Source organism: Microcaecilia unicolor, chromosome 1 (assembly GCF_901765095.1).
Source record: "Microcaecilia unicolor chromosome 1, aMicUni1.1, whole genome shotgun sequence".
In the NCBI taxonomy this organism is placed as follows: Eukaryota; Metazoa; Chordata; class Amphibia; order Gymnophiona; family Siphonopidae; genus Microcaecilia; species Microcaecilia unicolor.
Window position 1 is genome coordinate 574511179 of NC_044031.1, and position 26395 is coordinate 574537573.

Below are 26395 nucleotides of genomic sequence, written 5' to 3' on the forward strand. Positions count from 1 at the left end.
TCAGTGCTATCTGGTAACTTTTTTTTATTTATTTTTAATATATATGCCCCTGGAATTTATTCCAACCCTCCTCCTCCTCCTCCTAAATGCATAACATTTGGCTGGATATAAAAATGAGCAGCCAAAAGATGTGTTCAGGGCCCCAAAGTTTTAGAAGTTTTGAAGGTTGACCATAGCTGCTCTTAATATCAGTCCTATCAGCAAAATTGTAATTAATTCCTGCATCTATGCTGAATAATATGAAGCTTCTAGAGGAATACTTGTGTGTATCTGTTAGGAACATCCTTTTTTTTTTTTATAACAAACTAGAAACAGCCACACAGGTTATGTGCCTTCAGCTTCATGTCTACGTTAGTTCAAAGCTATCTTGGCATGCCACTGGCCTACAATTAGTGCCTTAATTTTGCTTCAGCTTGAGGACATTCCTCAGGATTGCTCCTTGGTAAGTAGTTTCACCTAGTTTGGTTTTCAGCCTTCCTTTATGGTTTTTGGTAAACTGGTTACATTCTGTTAGTCATTGCTGTGCTAAAAATGTATGTGTGTGTGTGTGTGGGGGGGGGGGGGGGGGGGGGGGGGGGTTAAGCAAAACTGTATGGAATTGTAGCCAGACCACTCAATTTGGACCCTTGGTCTTTTCCCAGTGTGGCATTACTTATGTACTTATTTTTAAAATCAACGCAATCTTATCTTTCCCCCTAAACCCTCCTTTCCTCTTCCCTATTCCTCTACTTCTGTGGATAACACTCTCATCCTTCCTGTTTTGTCAGCTCAATACCTTGGGGTCATCTTTGACTCCTCTCTCTCTCTTTCTCTACACAAATCCAACAGACTGCTAAAACCTGTTGTTTCTTTTTCTCTAATCAACAAAAACTGTTCCTTTCTTTCTGAACATACTACCAAAACTCTTATCCACACTTATCACCTCATATTTAGATTACTGCAACTTGCTTCTCACAGGTCTCCCACTAAACCATCTCGCTCCCCTTCAATCTACTTATATTCTACCAGTGTAGCTATGCTCATAGTAGCCCTTTCCTCAAATCTTCATTGGCTCCCTATCCATTTACACACACAGTTCAAACTCCTCTTACTGACTTACAAGTGCATTCATTCTGTAGCTCCTTAATCTCTCTCCACTTTTATCCCTCCGTACACTCCTTCTCGGGAACGCCATTCATCACGTAAATCTCTCTTATCTGTACCTCTCTTCTCCACTGCCAACTCCAGACTCCGTTCCTTTTATCTTGCTGCACTGTATGCCTGGAATAGACTTTCTGAGTCAGTATGTCAAGCTCCATCTATGGCCATATTCAAATGTAGAATAAAAGCTCACCTTTTTGAGGCTGCTTTCAACTCCTATTCACTTGTTCGGTACCCATGTCTGTTTTACCATTCCCACCATAAGTAATTCTCCAATCCCTTATTTGTCCTGCTTGATTAGAATGTAAACTCTGTTGAACAGAGACTGTATCCTACAAGTTTAATGTACAGTGCTGCGTATATCTAGTAGTGCTATAGAAATGATAAATAGTAGTAGTAATAGTAGCAGCAGTTTTCAGTTTTTCTGTAACATTTTTTTTATTCGATATTTGGGCTTTCATATATTTGAGTTATCCAGATATTCAGCACTGGCCACTATCTGGATGCAGGTGCTAAATACCTGGATTTCTTTTTGGCTGCCACAGCCAGCGTAAAAAAATAAATGCTAATCGTGGCAGCTGAATGCCAGCCCACAAATGTACATTTGAAAATACAGTTATAGCAAGGCTTTATTGAAGTATCCAACAGTATCAAGGCTATCAAAATGACCCCAAATGGCTGCATTTCAGAAAGGGATCCAAAGCTGTTTGTAAAATGAAATTTTGCACCTGATACCTGGAGTTGATTCACCACCGAGTTTATTGGTGTATTCCAGGATTTATAAGAACACAGTGTACAGAATTTGGGGAAACACAGAGCTTTTGACCCCTGAAACACATGGCCGCTGGGCCACTGTGATTGCCTTTATACTGTTGGATACTTCAATAAAGCATTTCCATCTATGATGGACTCTTGAGTATTTGTTTGTTTACCGAGTCATCTCTGCTCGTTAGTGTTCATTCTGGGGCCCTTTTACAAAGGGGTGGGAGGGCCAATGCATGGGTAGCACGTGCCCAATTGGCACTACTGCTGGGTTAGTGTGTGCACCCAGTGTTAATTCCAATTTTGGCGTGCACCAAATCCCATGGTAGAAAGTAATTTATTTTCTATCGTGGGGAGCGTTCCTGGAGGTAACTGGCAGCGCACCCACGTTGGAACATGCTGCATGGTTACCACATGGGTAGCACATGAGCCCTTACCACTAGGTCAGTGGGTGGCGGTAAAGGCTCAGGCCGGAAATAGGCGCACGCTAGTTTTAATATTAGCGTCGGCCCATTTCCCGTCCCATTAAAAAAACAGCCTTTTCCCCAGCTGCAGTAAAAAATGGCCCAGTGTGCGCCTAAAGAGCATGCCCACACTACCGCAGGACACTTTTTACTGTGGCTTTGTAAAAGGACCCATCTGCAGGGACTGGTTCTCTTTCTTCCCTTGGTGTATTTTCCATTTGAAACAGTTTAAACAAGCCTTATGAGTCTAGAATCAGGACATGCCTTTGCCACTATGGATAATTTTAGACGTATAATTTCAAGCTGTTTAAGCATGCCAGAAAAATCTTGGGGCTCTAACCTGGAAGCTGGGAGTGCATTGGTGTCTTCTTCACAACACGCTTCCTCTTGTCCATAGCAATGTGACAGATTCTTGAGCTCCATACTTGAAAAACAATGAAAGCCACTACTACTGATACGTGAATCTCTCAAAAATAGTTGCCAACAGAAAATCCACAGATTTCCTGTAAAATGTTTGTTCTTCAGATTAGTTAAGTAAGTTTTGCAAGCATCTTCAAGTCAAATCCATCTGGGCCTGGGTTTTTTTTTTTAATCGTTAACAAGATTTCTTATACACTACATAGTCTTTATGAAATAGCAAAATGCATCAACTTTGTAAACTTTAAGGTAGACAGGGAATTCTAAATAATACACTCAGAAGTCCTTTTACTGAGTTGCGCTAACAGATTTAGGGGTCCTTTTACAAAGACGTGCTAGCGTTTTTAGTATGCACTAAAGGGGGAAAGGGGAAGGGAAATGGGACTTGATATACCGCCTTTCTGAGGTTTTTGCAACCACATTCAAAGCGGTTTACATATATTCAGGTACTTATTTTGTACCAGGGGCAATGGAGGGTTAAGTGATTTGCCCAGAGTCACAAGGAGCTGCAGTGGGACTTGAACTCAGTTCCCCAGGATCAAAGTCCACTGCACTAACCACTAGGCTACTCCTCCACTAGCAATAGTCCATGTAGAAGCCTGCTCTTGCAGATCAGCAGTGCGGCCACGCAGGCTTCTGTTTCTGTGAGTCTGACGTCCTGCACGTACACTCACAGAAACAGAAGCCTGCGCAGCCGCGTTGCTGATCTGCAAGGACAGGCTTCTACATGGAATGTTGCTAGTGGAATAGCAACATTCCATGTAGAATCTCAAATAGTAGCAACAGAATCTCCAATAGTAGCAACATTCCATCTAGAATCTCCAATAGTAGCAACATTCCATGTAGAATCTCAAATAGGGAAAGGGAAATGGGACTTGATATACCGCCTTTCTGAGGTTTTTGCAACTACATTCAAAGTGGTTTACATATAATCAGGTACTAAAAATAAGAGTGCACTAAATGTTAGAGATGTCCATATATTCCTATAGGTGTCTCTAACACTTAGTGCACCTTTGTAAAAGACCCCCTTAGCGCGCACTAATGATTAGCACAAGCTAAATGATAAGATGCTCATAGGAATATAATGGACGTTTTATCATTAAGCACACGCTAATCATTATTCCACACTAAATCTGTTAGTGCACCTTAGCAAAAGCACCCCTCAGTTTCATGTAGAATCTTTACAACATCATATGGAGTTACCAGAAAATCAAAAGTGAATATCATTTAGTTCTAAGAGATCTATATTTGATCTTGCTGCTGTCACTAACTCTTCCTTGTGACTTTGATCATGGTACTTTACATTCCATTGTCTAAAGTACACACTTTGACTAACTTTTGTAAGGCATGAATGCACTTTACCTAAGTATATTTTGTTGTAAAGCACAAGAGTTAATAAAAGGGTATTAGGTGCCCTAGACAAACCTTTAATCTTGTGCCCACCCCTCAATTAACTTTCAGACTTCCAGAATTTCAAAAACCATTTACCCATATCAATGGGCTATCTGAAAATTTCTCACAGATAAATTGGATGCTAATGATACTTTCAGCTTATATGGTTGTTAGGAACTAGTGTTTTGGTTTGTTTGTACCTGTTCTTTGTCACACCTATGAGCTGTCTCCCTAAGTGACCAACCAGTATGTCTAATGGTTAAACCAATCCTAAGAGCACCCTGGTTAAAGGTACTATATAAGTGCCGTCAACAACATCTTTAACTACCAACAAACCAACCCTAGACTCAATCTCAATCATTCACCATCAAAGCCATTATGAAATTCCAGGCTACTAATCTGTGTGCTCTCCACTAGCATCTCATCTCTACTAAATGCTTATTATTAGAGTCTGTTGATGACATCCTGTTCTGTAAGACTGTTTCCCTAAGTCAGTCCTGGAGTACTCCCCATGCCAGTCAGGTTTTCAGGCTATCCACAATGAATATGCATGAAAAGGATTTGCATATAATGTAAGCAGCATATACAAATCAATTTCATGCATATTCATTGTGGATATCCTGAAAACCTGACTGGCAAGAGAGTACTCCAGGATTGGCTTGGGAAACACTGCTGTAAGACATACCTAACCCCTGCCCTGGTTCATCCCTCTTGCCAGTTAATTTCTTACATTCTTACATCTACTCTGCAGAGTATCTCTATACAAATCCTGTTCTCATGATGGCTTTATCCATTTCAGATTCATGACCTCTTTCTAATCTGCTAAAGTGCTTGCCATACAAGTCTACTATGTGTTTGACAAATATCCTTCCCTTCAGCTCCTACCTTTTCTTTACTACACTTTTCCCTCTTCAAATTGCCACCCCTTTCCCTCATTATCCAGGCTACAGCTGCCTTCTTTCATGGAATATACAAGGGACCTTTCAGTAGATGTTTGAGCATACATTCACTGGGTATTGTCCATGCAGTCAATCAGAGACCGATCATTTTATGGCCATAATATGTACTACTACCAACCCTTAAGATGCCTGTCCTCACTGACTGCTAAAGCATCAATATCTGAATTAACTACCATAACTACTACTTATTTCTGTAGTTCTGCTACACCAATAAACAGTTTCCTCCAGGATGGTATTTTTTTTCCACCACAGCTAAAATCCTTAGCTCTCCATCCCTTTTTGAATAATGGTCAACACAGAATTACAGTAATTATCACTCATTTGAGTGAGTTGGTTGAAAGGCAATGGTGCCCTAACTATTAGATTTTATGCTTATGGATATCATTAAGACCATTTTCAGTTGGGGTATGGAAACAAAATTTGACAAATATTTTTCATGCACATTCATTGTGGATGTGGTAACAGCAGTTAGCATATCTGGGTTTAAAAAAAAGGTTTGGACCAATTGCTGGAGGAAAAATCCATAGTCTGCTATTGAGATAGATATGGGGGAAGTCACTGCTTACCCTGGTATTTGTAGCATGGAATGTTGCTACTATTTGGGTTTCTGCCAGGTACTTGTGACCTGGGTTGGCCACTGTTGGAAGCAGGATACTGGGCTAGATAGACCATTGGTCTGACCCATTATGGTTAGTCTTATGTTCTTATTTACAGATTACATAAACAAATTCTCAATATTACACGAATCACAGTCAGTCTTTCGCCCCCTCCAAAGCACCGAAACAGTATTACTCACTCTCCTAGCCAAATTCAAGCAGGAAATAGCAACAGGCAAAAACATCCTTCTCCTCCAATTTGACATGTCTAGTGCATTTGACATGGTAAACCATAATATATTAATAAGATTACTAGATAAGTTCGGGATTGGTGGAAACATACTTAACTGGATCAAGGGCTTCCTAATCAGAAGAACATATCAAGTAAAATCAAATTCAAACATACCTTCACCGTGCAAAGCAGACTGTGGAGTACCGCAAAGATCACCGCTATCACAGATCCTATTCAACTTAATTTATCTTTAAAATCGAGCACGGTACCTGATTATTGGAGGGTGGCCAATGGAACACCGATTTTTAAAAAAGGTTCCAGAGGAGATCCGGGAAATTATAGACCACTGAGTCTGACGTCACTACCGGGCAAAATGGTAGAGACTATTATTAAGAACAAAATTACAGAGCATATTCAAAAGCATGGATTAATGAGACAAAGTCAACATGGATTTAGTGAAGGGAAATCTTGCCTCACCAATCTACTACACTTCTTTGAAGGGGTGAACAAACATGTGGATAAAGGGGAACCGGTTGATATTGTGTATCTGAATTTTTAGAAGGCGTTTGACAAAGTACCTCATGAAAGATTCCAGAGGAAATTGGAGAGTCATGGGATAGGAGGTAGTGTTCTATTGTGGATTAAAAACGGTTAAAAGATAGAAAACAGAGAGTAGGGTTAAATGGTCAGTATTCTCAATGGAGAAGAGTAGTTAGTGGGGTTCCCCAGGGCTCTGTGCTGGGACCGCTGCTTTTTAACATATTTATAAATGACCTAGAGATGGGAGTAACTAGTGAGATAATTAAATTTCCTGATGACACAAAGTTATTCAAAGTCGTTAAATCGCGGGGAGGATTGTGAAAAATTACAAGAGGACCTTACGAGACTGGGAGACTGGGCGTCTAAATGGCAGATGACGTTTAATGAGAGCGAGTGCAAAGTGATGCATGTGGGAAAGAGGAACCCGAATTATAGCTATGTCATGCAAGGGTTCCACATTAGGAGTCATGGACCAAGAAAGGGATCTAGGTGTCGTCGTTGATGATACGTTGAAACCTTCTGCTCAGTGTGCTGCTGCGGCTAAGACAGCAAATAGAATGTTAGGTATTATTAGGAAGGAATGGAAAACAAAAATGAGGATGTTATAATGCCTTTGTATCGCTTCATGGTGCGACTGCACCTCGAATATTGTATTCAATTCTGGTCGTCGTATCTCAAAAAAGATATAGTGGAATTAGAAAAGGTGCAGAGAAGGACGACAAAAATGATAAAGGGGATGGGACGACTTCCCTATGAGGAAAGGCTAAAGTGGCTAGGACTCTTCAGCTTGGAGAAAAGGTGGCTGAGGGGAGATATGATCGTGGTCTATAAAATAATGAGTGGAGTTGAACGGGTAGATGTGAAGCATCTGTTCACGCTTTCCAAAAATACTAGGACTAGGGGACATGCGATGAAGCTACAATGTAGTAAATTTAAAACGAATTGGAGAAAATCTTTCTTCACTCAACGTGTAATTAAACTCTGGAATCCGTTGCCAAAGAATGTGGTAATGGCGGTTAGCTTAGCAGAGTTTAAAAAAGGTTTGGACGGCTTCCTAAAGGAAAAATCTATAGACCGTTACTAAATGGACTTGGGGAAAATCCACTATTTCTGGGATAAGCAGTATAAAATGTTTTGTACATTTTTGGGATCTTGCTGGGTATTTGTGACCTGGATTGACCACTGTTGGAAACAGGATGCTGGGCTTGATGGGCCTTTGGTCTTTCCCAGTATGGCAATACTTATGTACTTATGTAAGTGCATTGTAGAAAACAAATCCAATTAACAGATGTACAGTGGGGGAAATAAGTATTTGATCCCTTGCTGATTTTGTAAGTTTGCCCACTGACAAAGACATGAGCAGCCCATAATTGAAGGGTAGGTTATTGGTAACAGTGAGAGATAGCACATCACAAATTAAATCCGGAAAACCACATTGTGGAAAGTATATGAATTTATTTGCATTCTGCAGAGGGAAATAAGTATTTGATCCCCCACCAACCAGTAAGAGATCTGGCCCCTACAGACCAGGTAGATGCTCCAAATCAACTCGTTACCTGCATGACAGACAGCTGTCGGCAATGGTCACCTGTATGAAAGACACCTGTCCACAGACTCAGTGAATCAGTCAGACTCTAACCTCTACAAAATGGCCAAGAGCAAGGAGCTGTCTAAGGATGTCAGGGACAAGATCATACACCTGCACAAGGCTGGAATGGGCTACAAAACCATCAGTAAGACGCTGGGCGAGAAGGAGACAACTGTTGGTGCCATAGTAAGAAAATGGAAGAAGTACAAAATGACTGTCAATCGACAAAGATCTGGGGCTCCACGCAAAATCTCACCTCGTGGGGTATCCTTGATCATGAGGAAGGTTAGAAATCAGCCTACAACTACAAGGGGGGAACTTCTCAATGATCTCAAGGCAGCTGGGACCACTGTCACCACGAAAACCATTGGTAACACATTACGACATAACGGATTGCAATCCTGCAGTGCCCGCAAGGTCCCCCTGCTCCGGAAGGCACATGTGACGGCCCATCTGAAGTTTGCCAGTGAACACCTGGATGATGCCGAGAGTGATTGGGAGAAGGTGCTGTGGTCAGATGAGACAAAAATTGAGCTCTTTGGCATGAACTCAACTCGCCGTGTTTGGAGGAAGAGAAATGCTGCCTATGACCCAAAGAACACCGTCCCCACTGTCAAGCATGGAGGTGGAAATGTTATGTTTTGGGGGTGTTTCTCTGCTAAGGGCACAGGACTACTTCACCGCATCAATGGGAGAATGGATGGGGCCATGTACTGTACAATTCTGAGTGACAACCTCCTTCCCTCCGCCAGGGCCTTAAAAATGGGTCGTGGCTGGGTCTTCCAGCACGACAATGACCCAAAACATACAGCCAAGGCAACAAAGGAGTGGCTCAGGAAGAAGCACATTAGGGTCATGGAGTGGCCTAGCCAGTCACCAGACCTTAATCCCATTGAAAACTTATGGAGGGAGCTGAAGCTGCGAGTTGCCAAGCGACAGCCCAGAACTCTTAATGATTTAGAGATGATCTGCAAAGAGGAGTGGACCAAAATTCCTCCTGACATGTGTGCAAACCTCATCATCAACTACAGAAGACGTCTGACCGCTGTGCTTGCCAACAAGGGTTTTGCCACCAAGTATTAGGTCTTGTTTGCCAGAGGGATTAAATACTTATTTCCCTCTGCAGAATGAAAATAAATTCATATACTTTCCACAATGTGATTTTCCGGATTTAATTTGTGATGTGCTATCTCTCACTGTTACCAATAACCTACCCTTCAATTATGGGCTGCTCATGTCTTTGTCAGTGGGCAAACTTACAAAATCAGCAAGGGATCAAATACTTATTTCCCCCACTGTATTTAAACCCATTGGTTCCAGTGATTTTAATCTGTATATCCAGTGCTGTTCACTCTGTAGCAATTTCAGATTTAACCTGCACATGCTTGAAAAGTTAAAGCCAATGTTGAGTTTGTATTTTAGGGTAGTTGTACAATGTTTAATTTTGAGAAAACTGGATTATTGTGATGCACTCTGGACGTAGAACTATCACAATGTTGAATGTTACAGGTAACACAGAATTCAGCGGCTAGAATGATTTTGGGAGGTATGCAGTTTGACTATACCAGCCCAATGCTGAACAACTGCACTGATTACCTGCATTGTACCGTATAAAATACAAAGTTTTGGTGTTGATCTATCAAGTTGCTCCCTGGTATTTGAAGGTAGAGAGCATTTTCCATCTCACAGATAGGCTGCAGAGAATACCTTCTCCTGCTTTAGACTTAGCCTGGCCTCAGAATGACATCCTATAGTATATCTCCTATCAAACTGAGCTCTCTTTTTCATCAAGCACTGCCATTTCCTCCCCTCACCCTCCCCACTGACAGTTTGAACTTCGTGGGTGTGGCTTGGATCTCTTTCAGGGAGAGAAAACTAACAACTTATAGCAGCAGCTTCAGAGAGCATTTTCCATCTCACAGATAGGCTGCAGAGAATACCTTCTCCTGCTTTAGACTTAGCCTGGCCTCAGAATGACATCCTATAGTATATCTCCTATCAAACTGAGCTCTCTTTTTCATCAAGCACTGCCATTTCCTCCCCTCACCCTCCCCACTGACAGTTTGAACTTCGTGGGTGTGGCTTGGATCTCTTTCAGGGAGAGAAAACTAACAACTTATAGCAGCAGCTTCAGAGAGCATTTTCCATCTCACAGATAGGCTGCAGAGAATACCTTCTCCTGCTTTAGACTTAGCCTGGCCTCAGAATGACATCCTATAGTATATCTCCTATCACCTTCTCCCACTACTCCAACCAGAGTTACACCTAATCACACTGACCACCCTTCAACATCTTCTGTCCTTCTGTGACTGTTCTCTTGTGCTTGACTGCTTAAATATTTTAAATTTAAATGCTTTACTTTTTGTCTATTAGATTGTGAGCTCTTTGAGCAGGGACTGTCTTTCTTCTGTGTTTGTACAGCGCTGCGTACACTTTGTAGCGCTCTAGAAATGTTAAATAGTAGTAGTAGTAGGTAGTAAAATTGCATACACCGTTGTGTGAATTGAGATCTGGTTTTGATACAAGCTTATCTGCGTCAGTACTGAGTACCATACATTATGCAGAGACAACAGTGGATGCTATTTTGGTAGCGGGCTCCTTATTATGGAATAGGCTTCCAGGCCAAATTCAATTTTGCTCCACAATGCTACAATTTAAGAAGGTGTTGAAAACCCATTTGTTTTTACCAATTTGTTACCAATGCAGGCGTAGACCCCTTTATACGGACTTTTCTAGGGGATATTGTTGGTTTATGTTAGTCTTATTTTGTGTTAATGGAATTTTATGTTAATAATGCCTCTGTATTGCTCCATGGAAGTTATAGGTACAAATCTATTTACTGAATCTCAGAAAATATATCAGAATTAGAAAAGGTACAGAGAAAGGTGCCAAACTGATAAAGGGGATGGGACAGCTCCCCTATGAGGAAAGACTAAAGATTTAGGGCTGCTCAGCTTGAAGACACAAGATGTATGAATCATGAGTGGATTTGAATGTCAACTGGGGTTTTTTTGTTTGTTTTTTACTTTTTCAAAAAGTACTTAGACTAGGGATATGTCATGAAATTGCAAGCAGTATAACTAGTATAATTCAGAGAAAATATTTTCTTATTCAACACAGAATTAAGCTTGAAATTTGTTGCCAGATGTGGTATAAGCAGTTATTTTTTTATTTTTATTACATTTGTACCCCGCGCTTTCCCACTCATGGCAGGCTCAATGCAGCTTACATATTGTATATAGGTACTTATTTGTACCTGATGCAATGGAGGGTTAAGTGACTTGCCCAGAGTCACAAGGAGCTGCCTGTGCCTGAAGTAGGAATTGAACTCAGTTCCTCAGTTCCCCAGGACCAAAGTCCACCACCCTAACCACTAGGCCACTCCTCCTCCTTAGTAAAGCTGGGCTTAAAAAGTGCTAGCAAAAGTTCCTGGTAGACGTGGGGAAATCCATTACTTATTCTTGGGGGTAGGAAGAATGAAATCTAGATACTTTTTAGGATCCTGTTATGTACTTGTGACCTGGATTGGTCACTGTTGTAAACAGGATACTAGGCTTGATGGACCTTTGATTTGACCTAATAGTTATTTTCTTATATGGTTCACAAGATTATTCTTGAATTCTCAACCAGGCCTCAACTCTCCCCTCCCCCATCTCCCTCCCAGATGTTCTTTTGACTTCATTTTGGACCAGTTCCTCCATTCTCTCTCCCTTGCCATCATCACAAACATCTATCATATTCTAGTTTGTCACTTCCTGCAAACCCATTGGACTCAACATAACAGAAGTAGTTATGCATTAGCATTGGGTGCTGACCACATAAGAGCTTCTGTTTGAATATCCAACAGTGTTCACCAGATAAAATATGACTGTAAAAATCAGCATAGGGACATGTATAAATTTTTAAAGTGGTGAAATTTTGGGCAGACTGGGACTGGGCCATAAATTATCCATTCAGCAGCACAATTGAGCTGCTGAACAGGTAAACTAGCCTTTTAAGTGGGACCACAGAAATCTTAGCCCCAACTTAAAAGGCTAAGAAAGACAGGGGTCCCTTCCCTTTCCCATCCAATCTACGTGAAAACTAAAATTAAAAGGGGGGGGGGGACTGCACAGCCCAATCCCTTCCCCTCTCTCCCAACAGTATGAAAAAAAAATTGGAAGCCCCATGATTCACATCCCCTTTCTCTTCTTGCTAAATACAACAAGTAATCTAAGAAATCCCATTAAAGAAGGCTGCAGGAGATGCCTTAGGATCTATCTCTATGTCCATATAAGGATAGAGGATTGACTGTGTGGTCTTTTCTCCTATCTCCCTGTCTATTAGATAGCAAGATGGGGACTAGATTCCTCCAATCAGCCCTCTACTATGGATAGGAAAAATACAGGGGATCTCTTCAGGCTTTTTTAGTTATCATTTTATTGTCTGGAAGATTGTGGGATGGAATTTCTGCATCCTAGAGGTGGGACTCCTTAGATTATTTATGGTATATAAGGAAGGAGAGAAAGGGATGTGAGCTACAGGGTTCATAATTTTTGTATTGTAAGGAGTGAATGGGATAGGGCCCTGAGGTTTCCTTACTTTTCATAATTTTCACATATCAGAGGGAGGAATGGAAAAGGGAAGAGGACCTCAAACACTTTTTAAAAGTATTTTACACAATGGAAGTAGTGAGAGAAAGGGTTGGAGGCCATATGGCAATTTTTTAAATTAGTAGTCAGGTTTGCATTTTTTTGGGGGGGGGGGTTGCATTTTTTTTGGGGGGGGGTTGTTTTAGAACATTTAGGGCAGGGGCAGAGGAACGCCTTTGTTTGGGGGGGAAAGTAACACCTTTTTATTTGGGGGGACAAGCTTCACCCCAACCCACCTATACTCCACCCCAGCATCTCCCCACCCCCTTACCACAGCATCTAGCATCCTTCCCTAACCTTTGAACCCCCCACTATAGTGCCCAGTATTTCTCTCCTCCCCTCCCCTAAAGTCCCTAGCACTTCTCTCCACACCCCCCCCCCCCCCCCACAATAAGTTTAGTGCCATACCTCTGCTTCCCCAGGGTGGCCACACTCCAACCGGCACAGCATCAAAAGCATGCTCAAGGCCTGTCTGCTCCCTCCCCCTCCAAACTTCCTATTTCATGCTCAATGCCCCATGTTTGTCAGTTTCAGTGCTTGTGGAACTGGGCCAGATGGAGTATCACTGCCCTGGAGAAGGGAGGAAAGGTACTAAACTCGTTGCAAGAAGCGAGGAAGATGGGGAGAAGGAGTTGGAGCAATGTTCCCTCTAAGGACTGAAATTGACATGAGCTAAAATTTTGTTACATTTCATTGTGAGTACTTCTTACAGATAAGACACACACACAAACACTCAAAGGGTAGCTGGAAAGAATTCCATGAGTTATGCTCTGTATGCTTTCCCTCCTTGTTCATCTGTTTAACTATGTTTATAGCTACTCTGAATTTTACTCAGCGGATGAATAGTGCAGCTTAGAGGGAGCATTGCTTCTCTCTGTATAAGCATCACTTTTAACAAAAATTAAAGGGACAGTAGGGGTACTTTTGAACACAACAGAGAAAGACCCCTTCACTGTCTACTAGATGCCTCCCCCAGTATCTCTGTAACTGATAATATTATACAGACTGTAATACATTTCAAGGAATTATGCACCAAAAAATTAAAATAATGCATGGCAAACAATGCAGCATATTAAACAGAAAAGTCTGGAAATATATGCAGGTATTTTAATACTTGGCTTTCTGTCAGCACTAGCTCACCCATCTAACATCTTCCTGTTCCCTATGTGAACAGTGATGTTCAGCAGCACTATAAGAGAAATCCTGAGGTTACTGGCAACCATAAAATAATTTACCTATCAATGTTTTTGGAAGGCCGCCAAATGGCCACCAGCCTTCAGCGCAGCTAGCTTTTAGTAAACGGCTGAGTTATCAAAGACTAGGTACAGCTACTACTACTACTTAACATTTCTAAAGCGCTACAAGGGTCACGCAGCTGAATGTATCCTGCTTTGAGCTATTACCCATAAAGCTGCGATCTAAATTAAAATCCAAAATCCAATACCAGGCATACTGTGAAGTAATACAAAACATTATAAATATCACTCAGGACCTAAATAACAAGTCTAGCATACCATAACTGCAGAATAATTTCCATGAGCCATATAACAAGCAGCTACTTAGGAAAACACATCACCACACTACAAACACTACAATGGGTACTAGATCATCAATAAACCCTATTCTATTTTCTCTAGTACAGATCCATTCTGCAGAAGCCAGATTATCACTAATTGTGAAGGATGGATCTGTAATTAAGAGAAAACCATGTCTGCTTCATATACAGACAGACCCTCACGCAGTATAAAATTAACCACAAATTAAAAATAATATGTAGATAAATATTAAACTCAACTCCCAAAAAGTCACAGTACAACTCCAGAGAAAGAGAAAAAAAAATGATGCATGTCTCCCTGTACTGTGCAAATATAAAGATAACAGATTCAAATTTCAATCACTACAAGTTAACAAAAATAAAACAAAAAATGTAAAATATGATGATACCATTTTGTTGGACTAAGTGTTTTTCTCAATTAGCTTTCAAAGGCCAAAACCTCTTTCCTGTTCTGGCCTGAGGATGGGGGTTTTGGTCTCTGAAAGTTAGTCAAAACTGTAGTAAAATTAGAGCAAACAAAAAAACAAAAGAAGGAAGTGGAAAACACAACTTCAAGAGATCAATCCGAGACACAGGGTGAGATGCTCCAGGAAAGCTTTATTAGGACCCTACACGGTCTGTGTTTCGGCTTTTAAAAAAGCCTTCATCAGGGGTCGATCAGTGGATGCACAAAGTGTATACTGATTGACAATGGAGCACATGAAATATCGTCTCTTAAACACAAGTCACTAGTCACGTTTTGACCAGAAAGTTTCCAGTTATGGTCTATATCACTCTGATAGTATATCCAGTGTCTCACAATCCCAGACCTCTTCACCCATTGTGTATGTGTCAGTGCAGCAACACTCCATTGTCAATCAGTATACACTTTGTGCATCCACTGATCGACCCCTGATGAAGGCTTTTTTAAAAGCTGAAACACGGATCGTGTAGGGTCCTAATAAAGCTTTCCTGGAGCATCTCACCCTGTGTCTCGGATTGATCTCTTGAAGTTGTGTTTTCCACTTCCTTCTTTTGTTGAATTTTTGTGGAAACTGCGAACCCCTTTTGTTTCTGCGGTAAAATTAGAGCAATCACTTTATTTTCATTTTCTATTTATAAACATTTATTAACACAGCTTTCAATACTACTTTATCCTAAAGACCCCCCCCCCCAAAAAAAAAAAAAATAATAATAATTCTTTTCTTTGTCATCTATGGTTTCTGCTTTCCTCGTCTTCTCTTCACTCTCTCCCTTCTATCCAGCATCTGCCTTCTCTCTCTCTCTCCCTTCTATCCAGTGTCTACCTTCTCTCTCCTTTCCATCCTATACCTGCCCTCTCCCCCTTTCCATATGGTGTCTGCCCAGTTTTTCTGCCCCTTCCATCCACAGCCTGCCCTCTCTCTCCTTTCCATATGGTATCTGCCCACTTTCCCTGCCCCTTCCATCCACTGCCTGCCCTTTCTTTCCCTTCCATCCACTGCCCGCCCTTTCTTTCCCTTCCATCCAGCCTGTGCCCCTTCTCTCCTTTTTACATGAAGCATTCCAGTATCTCACCCTCTCCATTTTTATCTCTGCTTTCTCTCTTCCCAATCCCCCTCCCTCACCCCATCCCTATTCTGCTTTTTAGTATCTCCTATTTGATTTTTTTTTCTCTCTACATGTCTACCATCATTCCCTCTGGCTCCCTATCTTTCCTAGCCATAACCTCCCCTCTGTGTCCCTGTCCCTATTCTCCCTATGTTCAGCATCTGCCCTCTGTGTCCCCATCCCTCCCTCGGTTCCCATGTTCCTCCTCCTTATTTCTCCCTCTCTTCTGTACTCCCACCCCAGGGCCAGCATCTCTCCCCTCTTCTCTTCCATGCCCCATAGTACTGCATCTCATTTTCCCCCTCCCCAGATCCAACATTTCCCAGTATCCCCCTTCCTCATGCGTCCCACCCCCCCCCCCTTGGGTCCAATGTCTCTCCTCAACTCTTCATCCTTGCTTTCTCCACTCCCCTTTCCCCTTCCCCTGTGGTCTGGCATTGCTCTCCCTCCTCTCTCCACCCCCTTTCCCCTTTCTCTTCCCCTGGGTCTGGCATCACTTCCCTCCTCTCTCAGCCTCCTTTCCCTTCCCCTTTCCCTGTGGCCTGGCATCACTTTCCCTCCTCTCTCCACCTCCCTTTCCCCTTTCTCTTTCCCTTACCCTGTGGTCCATCTTACAACGCTCTCCCTCCACCCCTGCCTCACTCTGCAGGCCTCCAAGCTTCTAGGCCTGCCAGCAGCATCAACAGTGTAAGCACTCTGCCTTCGGCCTACCCTGGAAACCCTTCTCTGTTCAGCTTCACCAGTACATACTTAGATGCTACAAAATTTTCCTTTTATCCAAGGTCCAGATATTTAACATACAGTCCTCCAGCGCCTCCGAGATAATCATCTCTTTGCCAAATTTGAGAAATTTGCCTTTTATCAGACATCCATCCCCTTCCTCGGTTATATCATTTCCTCCAAGGGATTGCATATGGATCCTGAGAAGCTGCGAGCCATCCAAGATTGGCTCCAACCTCAGGGACTTCGAGCTCTGCAACGTTTCCTAGGCTTCGCAAACTACTATAGACAATTTATTGATCACTGTTCCATTATCACAGCCCTGTTAACGGCCCTCATTAGGAAGGAGGCTGATGTCAAGAATTGGCCTCCTGAAGCCTTGGAGGCCTTTATTCGCCTGACACGCGTCTTCTTGACCACCACTGTTTTGCGGAGTCCAGAACCTAAGAAACCATTCATTCTAGGGGTGGATGCATCCTCTTTAGGAGCCACAGCCATCCTGTCTCAAACCGCCGAATCAGGAAAGCATCATCTCTGCTTTTTCTTCTCCAAAAAGTTCACCCCTACCGAGCGAAACTATACCATTGGGGATAGAGAAATACTGGCTCTCAAAATTGTCCTGCAAGAATGGCGTCATTTACTGGAAGGGGCTGTCCATCTTTTTACAGTCATCACTGCAGGGGTGTATCTGCGTGGGGCCACAGGGGCCTGGGCCCCCGCAGATTTTGCTCTGGACCCCCCTACCGCCGTCACCTACCCCCGCCGAGGTCCGCTTCCTCCTGCCTGCCGGTGCCTTTTACTTCAGCTGGCGGGGGACCCCAACCCCCGCCAACCCAGCCGAGGTCTTGTTTTCTTCCTCGTGCTGTGCTGTAAAAGCTGCATCCCTTCCCTTCCAGTTTCGGACAGAGTCTGACGTCGCAGCACATTGACGTCCTGCACGGTTGTGGTTCCCCGCCAGCTGAAGTAAAAGGCACCGGCAGGCAGGAGGAAGCGGACCTCGGCGGGGGTAGGTGACGGCGGTGGGGGGGGGGGGGGGCGGCAGGGGCGGGGGGGCTATAATATGCCCCCTCACTCTAGCCCCTGCCCCCCCTACCGCTGAACCTCAGATACATCCCTGCATCACTGACCACAAGAACCTCCTGTACCTGCAAAATGCCAAATATCTCAACCCTCTACAGGCTCGGTGGTCTTTATTTTTCGCTCGCTTCAACTTCCAACTTACATACAGACCAGCAGAGAAGAACATACAAGCAGATGCTTTATCCAGGACTTTTGAGTCCCCTGATGACCCAGAAGAACCCCAGCACATGCTTAACCCGGCCTGTGTGGTTATTACCACGGCTGTTTCCCCATCGCTAACTACAGCTCTAGTGCCACCCTGATTACGATGCACAATCTTGCAATGGGGTCATTCCTCTCACCTGGCAGAACACCCGGGATTTCAGAAAACCTTTCATCTGATACCACGACATTACTGATAGCCCCTAATGGTGCAGGACATCCTCCAGTTTGTTGCCACATGCCCCATTTGTGCTCGAAACAAGAGAACCCGTGACAAGCCTTGGGGTCTCCTTCATAAGTACATAAGTATTGCCATACTGGGAAAGACCATGTCGTGAATATTTGGTAAGAGCACTTTTCAAAATGTGTTCATTTTTTTTGGATGTATATAATATTCTACACAGAGTGAGGTGCTTATAGGTTCTCTCTGCTATTGCATACTCCTCCTCCCCTCACAAATCAATCAATCTAGTTAAAACAGGCCAGCTTCTGTGTTTTGCATCTCAAGATAATCTCAATCCACTCCAAAATTCACAAAAAGGCAACCTTTACTGAGGTCTCAAGTGACTTTTCCATTGTCAAAACAGAGGAATCTTACTCTACCATTGTCCCCCTTTGACTTATCTACTTCTTTTGATACTGTGGGACACCATCTGCCAATTTAACATCTTTTTCTTGGACTTTGAGATTCAGTTCTGTCTTAGCTCTCTTACCTCTTCCAGGGTACTTTCAATGGATCCTACCACAATCCAGCTATTTATTGGTATGCATCAGAGCTCTGTTCTACTCCATCTGGTTTCCTCCCATACTCTTTCCTTCATTAATCTCATGATTCATTATCCTTATTAGGGTGGATCTTATTTTTGAAGTTTGTAAACATGGCCTTTTTACCCCATAAATTTGTTTGTATATATGAAGATACATTTCAGGCTAAACCTCAGTTAAATTTGTGAACATTTACTGGTAGCTCAACAACACTGATTTCTGAAGGCATCCAATGGCAATAATTCGGCACTCACATGAGGTGTTCTTCAATATGGGCAGTCGTGAACCAAATTAGGCTCTCAGTATTTTGTAAACCACAATGGGCCAACAAACTGAACATGTAACTATCACTTCACCCAATATGCTTGCATCATATCGCAGGTAATTTATTCTCTGAAGATCAGGATGCTTTGTGGCCAATTCACTCTGGTACAAAGAGGGAAAAGGGACTACAGAATGTGTGTGTGTGAGTTTGTTATTTGTGTCTATCTGAAGGCTTGGATAATGGCTCCTCTCACAGCAAATGCTCTGTACAATGACCTTTTGCTGCTGAAATCACTTCTGAACTACTCAACATTCAACCCTGCAATATCTAATGCCACATCACAGAAGTTTTCCCAAGCACTTGTGGTATTTGTCACCAGAACTAGTTGGGCTGGCCCTATTTGCCAAGTACTTTAACAAATGGTAAGTGCCATGAAAAATGAGGATGACATTGGAGCAGGATCATGTCATTCAGGGTCAAGAATCTTGAAGATTTTGTCTCAATCAAAGCTAGGACATTGCTTCAAATGATGGTGCTTCCAGGTGCATTTCTCAATGTAGACCCAGACATGTGGAAGTCATAAGACCACTTCCAGCAGGCTGTGGAGACAGCGCACCTGATTACAGTGGTGAATGATCAAATTGAACGTGGGACTGCTCTCATTCAAAAATATAAAAGACGAGTCGCAACTTCAGTTCTTATTGCAAATTGAGCAGCATGCGCAGATTTATCCAAATAATAAGAAACTGACATTGGCAGGACTACACTAATTTTTTTGCTTTTCTACAGCATTGCTGCATTAAAGACTTGTATATGTCAAAATATTTGTCTGAATATGTTGCATAATCGATACAGAACTGATTCAAACAAATTTCTGTTTCTGCATGTTTGTTAATACATTTCTCACTGTCATCAACTTTGAGATGATTAACCTAATTCAAGATATTCAAATAAAAGGTTCAAACTTTTTGGCAAATATTTTTAGCTAAGGTAAAACAGTTCTAGGGGGTAAGATCTTTGAAAATCAGCGTATTTATTTTTCTTTTCTTTAAGCTCCACCCTAATCCTTATGCTGAAAATACACTGATCTTTTTCTGTACTACAACTTTTGCCAAGAATCCAACCCCAAACCTTAACCTCCTTGTCCGATACTGTTGCATGGATGTCCCAGCATTGTCACAAACTTACGTCTATGTTTACTAAGGTGCGCTACGGGTACATTAGCATTTTTAATGCGCGTAAATGGCTTACGTACATTAAACACTAACATGCTCATAGAAATGTATAGACGCGTTAGCGTTTAAAGCACCTTAACTTTAAAGGCGCATTGCAAATGCTAACGCACCTTAGTAAACATACCTCTTAGTCAATTTTAAAGTAATCGATGCAGGTTTAAATGATTTCTACCCCCATTAAATTAGCTGCCAAAAATGTTCCTGCCTAAGGGGCCCTTTTACAAACGCACGGTAGGGCTACCACATGCCAAATCAGCCCTACCGCCAGGGCAGCACAGGAGCCCAATGGTAGTTCCAAAGTTATTGCGTGCATTTTCCATGGTAAGGGGCATTCCCTGTGGTAATTGGCAGTGCAGCCATATTGTCGCACAGTTAACATGTGAGCCTTTATTGCCAAGTAAGTAGGAGGCAATAAGGGCTCATGTGGCAAATGGCCAGGCACTAAATTGGAACAGCGCCTGGCCATTAATGCTGTAAATAGCGTGACATTTAAGCAGACGAGCTAAGAGGTGGCCTGAGAGCACAGGAAAATCAACGTGCTAAAAATGGCGCAGGCCACTTTTTAGTGCATCTTTGTAAAAAGGACCCCTAAAGTGAGGTTAAAAATTTATGCACCTGGGAAAAACATGCATATTTTTTGCTGCATTGAGGTGGCATTCCCAGGGGTATGCTTAGGTTGAATATGACAACTGTATTTTTAAATATTCACATGTTTATAGCAAAAATTCCTCCTACATGAAAAGAAAGTTCAAGATGCAGATGCAGAAGCATATTAGACAACATAGCACCATTGCAAACTAGAACCTCACGCAGACAGAACTCAATACCATGGTTTAATGAAGAATTGAAAAAACTAAAAAGTCAGAAGGTTAGAACGAGCTTGGAAGAAAAAGAAAGACGAATCCACACTTAACGCTTGGAAACAACTACAAAGGAAATACAAATATGCCATTAGACAAACCAAAACATCATATTACAAAACTAAAATAGGACCAGATTACAAAGATACACATAAACTTTTCCAACTTGTGAACAAATTATTAGATACCTCACCGGTTACTTCAAACATCACAGACACCCCATCAGCAGACAATCTTGCGAAATACTTCAATGAGAAAATTGTAAAGTTACAACTCACGATACCAATTAATTCCACCGATTATGTAAAATTCCTTGACTGTCTAGATCCAACCCCCGACGAGCTTCCAGTAGATCGAACCTGGACAATCTTTGACATATTCTTGGATGATACCATCTCCCAAGCGATCAACAGGTTCACCAAATCCCACTGCAAACTAGACATATGCCCCAACAACCTTATAAAATTCGCCCCTCAACGATTCATAACAGACCTCACGATGCATTTAAACTACATGTTACAACATGGACTCTTCCCAAAGGACAAAGGAGATATTCTACTCTCCCCAATACCCAAGGATTCAAAGAAAAAAAAACTAGTGACTTAACCAACTACTGCCCGGTAGCATCTATCCCTTTGGTAACCAAACTAATGGAAGGTATGGTAAAAAAAAACAACTCACTGACTACTTAAACAAATTCTCTATTCTTCATGACTCTCAATCAGGATTTCGGTCCAACCACAGCACTGAACCAGTACTAACTACTCTTCTAACTAAATTTAAACAAGCAATTGCAATGGGCAACAATATACTTCTCCTGCAATTTGACATGTCCAGCGCATTCGACACGGTAAGCCATAAATTATTACTAAATATCCTAGAATACTTCAGAGTTGGAGGAAACGTTCTTAGCTGGTTTAGAGGTTTCCTAACCGCAAGAACATACCAAGTGAAATCTAATTCGAATACATCAGCTCCATGGAAACCTGAATGCGGAGTTCCCCAAGGATCACCACTCTCACCAACTCTCTTTAACCTAATGATGACGCCTCTGGCCAAATCGCTATCTAACTAATCCATACATATACGCAGATGATGTCATGATCTATATCCCGTTCAAAAATGATCTAAATGAAATCACTATTGACTTCAACCACAGCTTCCAAATCATGAACTCATGGGCGGATGCATTTCAATTAAAACTCAATGCTGAAAAAACACAATGTCTCATCCTCTCATCACAACATAACATGAGTAAATCCACTACTATAATCACACCAAATTTTTCCCTCCCCGTCTCAGATAGCCTGAAAATCCTTGGAGTTACCATTGACCGAAATCTCACACTGGAAAGCCATGTGAAGAATACAACAAAGAAAATGTTCCACTCAATGTGGAAACTCAAAAGAGTAAAACCTTTCTTCCCAAGGGATATATTTCGCAGACTGGTACAATCAATGGTACTAAGTCACCTAGACTACTGCAACGCAGTCTACGCTGGCTGTAAAGAACAAATCATCAAGAAACTTCAAAACAGCCCAAAACACTGCAGCCAAACTAATATTTGGTAAAACATGAAAGTGCCACACCCTTAAGAGAAAAACTACACTGGCTCCCACTTAGGGAACGAATTACATTCAAGGTTTGTACCCTGATTCATAAAATCATTTACGGAGATGCCTCGGTCTATGTGTCAGACCTCATTGACCTACCACCCAGTAACTCCAAAAGATCTTCACGCACATTCCTGAATCTTCACTTCCCCAGCTGCAAAGAACTAAAATACAAATTAACACATGCATCCAACTTTTCCTACATAGGCACGCAGCTTTGGAATGCATTACCACTTGATGTGAAAAAAATGCATGCGCTAATCAACTTTCGGATATCACTGAAGACCTACTTCTTCAACAGAGCATACCACAACGATCCATCATTTGAACTTTAGCGCATTACTGCTTTGTTATTCCAACTGTGATCTCTTTATATCTGATGCTTTACTCCATTATGTTACCCATATTCTTATGTAATTACTAATTGTATCTTTTTACTCTGGTATGGCATTTGCCATGGCGGAACAATGTAAGCCACATTGAGCCTGCAAATAGGTGGGAAAATGTGGGATACAAATGCAAAAAATAAGTAACCATATGTACTTTGTTCCCTTAACAAGTTTGAACACAAATGTGTTAAGGTTCTTTTGTTTTGAGCACTTCTGCAAAGCCTGCAGATAAAATATACGAATAGCTTTTGCCCCAGTGTAGGTTGAAAATTTCTTCACAACAGGCAAAACAATTTTTCCCCTTTAATGCCACGTCCCCCTCCTCCCTTACTCCAAATACTGGTAAACATACTATCCTCCCAGTCTACTTTAGGTTTCTAAAATTCCTCTCTCCGCTTCTGTTTACAGTCACTATAGCACTAGAACATGTAATTTCTATCGACAAAATACAGCTTTCTCTCTTCCTGAACCAAGGATAAAGTGGTGTGGTAGCCATGTTAGTTCAAGACAAACAGCTTCATACAAGACACCACAGCCTTTCTGAACAAATTAAAAAAACATCAAGCAGCTACCACTTGGTACTCTTCTACTTACAATGGATGTAAAATCACTATAAAGCAACATTCCCCGTGCAGATGACACGGCTGCTTGTGATAGATTCCTACAAATAACCACCCTGGACCATCAATTCATACCTGGAAGCTATTACAAAATTTATCAAATTAATTGTAACACACAAATAGATACAAATCAATAATGGTATCTATCTGCAAATCATGGGCACTGCTATGGGCACCAGGATGGCTTCAAAATATGCAAACCTTTTCATGACAGAACTGGAGGAGATACTTTTGAATGCATATCAGATAAAACCTCTAATATATTTCTTATATATTGATGACATTTTCATGATTTAGACTGAGAGAGAAGAGACTCAATTTCACAACTCTTTCAATGCATACAATCCTTCAATCAAATTCAAAATTGACTTCTCCACAGTCAACTTTCTAGACACCACAGTTTCTATCAACAATGGCTATATACAAACATCTATATAACAAGAAAGCAACTGAAAGATGCAGCTACCTACAAATCCTGCTTCTACCATTCACGTACAAATAAAGTCCATTATACACAGCCAAGCTACAAAATACCACTGCATCTGCTCTGACCCAAGAGACAGAGTAACACATCAAAATTCTGACTGAATCCTTCAAAAATAAAAAAAAGGCTACAAACTTGATTGTCTCTTCCCTTAACACACCCAGGTAAAACCTATTGCAGTACAAAGAAAAGAAAACCAGAGAGAGTGCCCCCTTGTTGTGACATGCAATCCACAACTGGAAAAACTAAGAATCCTAAAAGATCTACAACCACTACTCCAGGAGGAAGAATTACTGAAAGAAATATTCTCAGCTCCACCTATGCTGGCTTTCCGACAACCACCTGATCTGAAGCAAAAATTGATAAAAAGCAAACTCCCAACAGAAACTGAAAAAGAATGGCACACATACTTGACACTATATCAAACTGCAAAATATGGGGTCCTGTTATGTGCTGGCATAGTCACTCACATGGGAAAAACATTCATCATAAGAGGATACTACACATGCTCATCTTCAAAAGTAGTGTATATTATTCTGTGCAAAAAATGAAAAGAAGGATGCTATATTGGAGCGACAGCTCAGATGCTTAAGATAAGAATCAACCTACATAGATATATTAAATGTGAGAAAGCTAACCAGGGTGACACCTCTATGGTAAAGCACTTTGCAAGATCAGGGCACTGTTAGAAACAGGATGCTGGGCTTAATGGACCTTCAGTCTGTCCCAGTATGGCAATACTTATGTACTTATATGTACTTATGACTTTATAGTGAGAATACAAAAAGGACATTTTAAAAACAATCCAGGGAAAAAACACTAAAAAAACAAAACTAAACTAGACAATCCAGTTACATAAGAATTTTGAAGTAAAAATGATGAAATATTTTGATATCCACCAGACTGATAAAGATTTGGGCTTCTGATCTGAAGAAGTTGGTGTTGCCTTTGAAAGCTAATCAGAAAGTGTATTAAGTTAGTCCAATAAAAAGGTATCATTTTATTTATTTTTATTACCTTCCTGAACCAAAAACTCCCATCTGCTCTCTCATCACCGTTCACTTAGATTACTGCAACCCATTCCTCATGGGTCTACCACTGAACCATTTCTCTTCATTAATCTCTTCAAAATTCACTTGCAAGACTTCTTGCTTTCAAAAATCCTTATAAATATTTAACTACTACCCTGAATTTTAAGTGGAAGCTACTGGGGAACCAAAAATTTGGTACTTGCCTGACTTCACTTTGCAGCTAGCTGTTCTGTCTCCTATCTTCCTAGATATAGCAGTATTCCAAATTTCATTCAGGCAATATGCTTTCATCTGTGCTTTTCTTTTCTGTCACCCTCCCTTTTTTTTAACACCTTTAGCTACCTATCTGGAACAGCTTTCCCGATATATGATTTTCAGTCTTACCATTTTCAAATTCAGCTCAAGAACTCACCTCTAAGACCTCTTTGAAAACTTGAACCCTGCTTCTCCTTAACCAGATCTTTGACTGTACCTATTTTTGTTAGGCAAAGCTCCCAACTCCTTTTATTTTTCTTGTCTGCATATCTTGTATAGATGTAACTCTCACAGAGAAGAAACTGTCTTCTCTCATTGCTCATGTTTTAGACTAGATAAATCATTAATAGTAGTAGCACTTGTAGAATTAGGAACAATGAAGCTGCCTGGGTAACAAGAATAGTATGGCATTCTCTTTTTTAAGAAACAATGCATAAAAATTCCTAGATTCCATCAAACATAGCATTTATCACTAATGAAAGAGCAATGCAAGCTCTGTAAGGGCTACTCCTTTAGTAACTTCTGCTCTTCTTTCTTCCAGAACAGTACAGTTCTGAAGACGATGGCTCCAAATGCTCACCAAAGATGGCCATCAATGAATTCTGCATGTCCTCTCTCCGTCGGTCTTGTTGGAGTTCCTGGTTAGAGGTAGAGCTAATCACCTCCTCAGAGCTCTGACTTAGTCTTTCCACCTTAAGAGCCATTTTTGTGAAGATGTCCTCCTCCATTTCAGTATGTTCTTCTTCAATATTATGGGGATAAACAGAGAGAAGGGAATTAACATTAGAAGAGCAAAAAACATTAATTTCTATGTAAGATGATGATTACCGCATAAACCAATGGGCTTAGTCCATCGTGTAGTGGTTTAATATATACTAGCTTTTAGAATAAAACATGTGATATAATAAAGCACATTCAACAGAAATGAATAAGATGAGTTAAACTTTTAGAACTAATGCAGTGTATGTGAGTCTGTCCAGTCATGCTGGGGTCTCTGCATGGGCAACTGCTTCATCTGTGCAATTAGAAAAA

The 26395-nt window shown here is 41.4% G+C and overlaps 1 protein-coding gene across 13 annotated transcripts in view; it reads right to left on the reverse strand.

Moving 5' to 3' along the window:
• Window positions 1-26395, reverse strand: part of ENPP2 (ectonucleotide pyrophosphatase/phosphodiesterase 2) — a 379835-nt gene that overhangs the window by 54663 nt on the left and 298777 nt on the right. For 6 of the 13 annotated variants that reach the window (XM_030218400.1, XM_030218451.1, XM_030218433.1 and 3 more), the window contains 2 exons: window positions 25944-26105; window positions 2707-2790 (listed from right to left, as the gene is read on the reverse strand). The exons of 4 other annotated variants lie outside the window; for them this stretch is intronic. In XM_030218400.1, coding sequence (XP_030074260.1) covers window positions 2707-2790; window positions 25944-26105 — 246 coding nt within the window. The remainder of the gene's footprint in view (window positions 1-2706; window positions 2791-25943; window positions 26106-26395) is intronic. 3 more of the 13 variants (XM_030218495.1, XM_030218443.1, XM_030218424.1) reach the window with 1 other exon arrangement.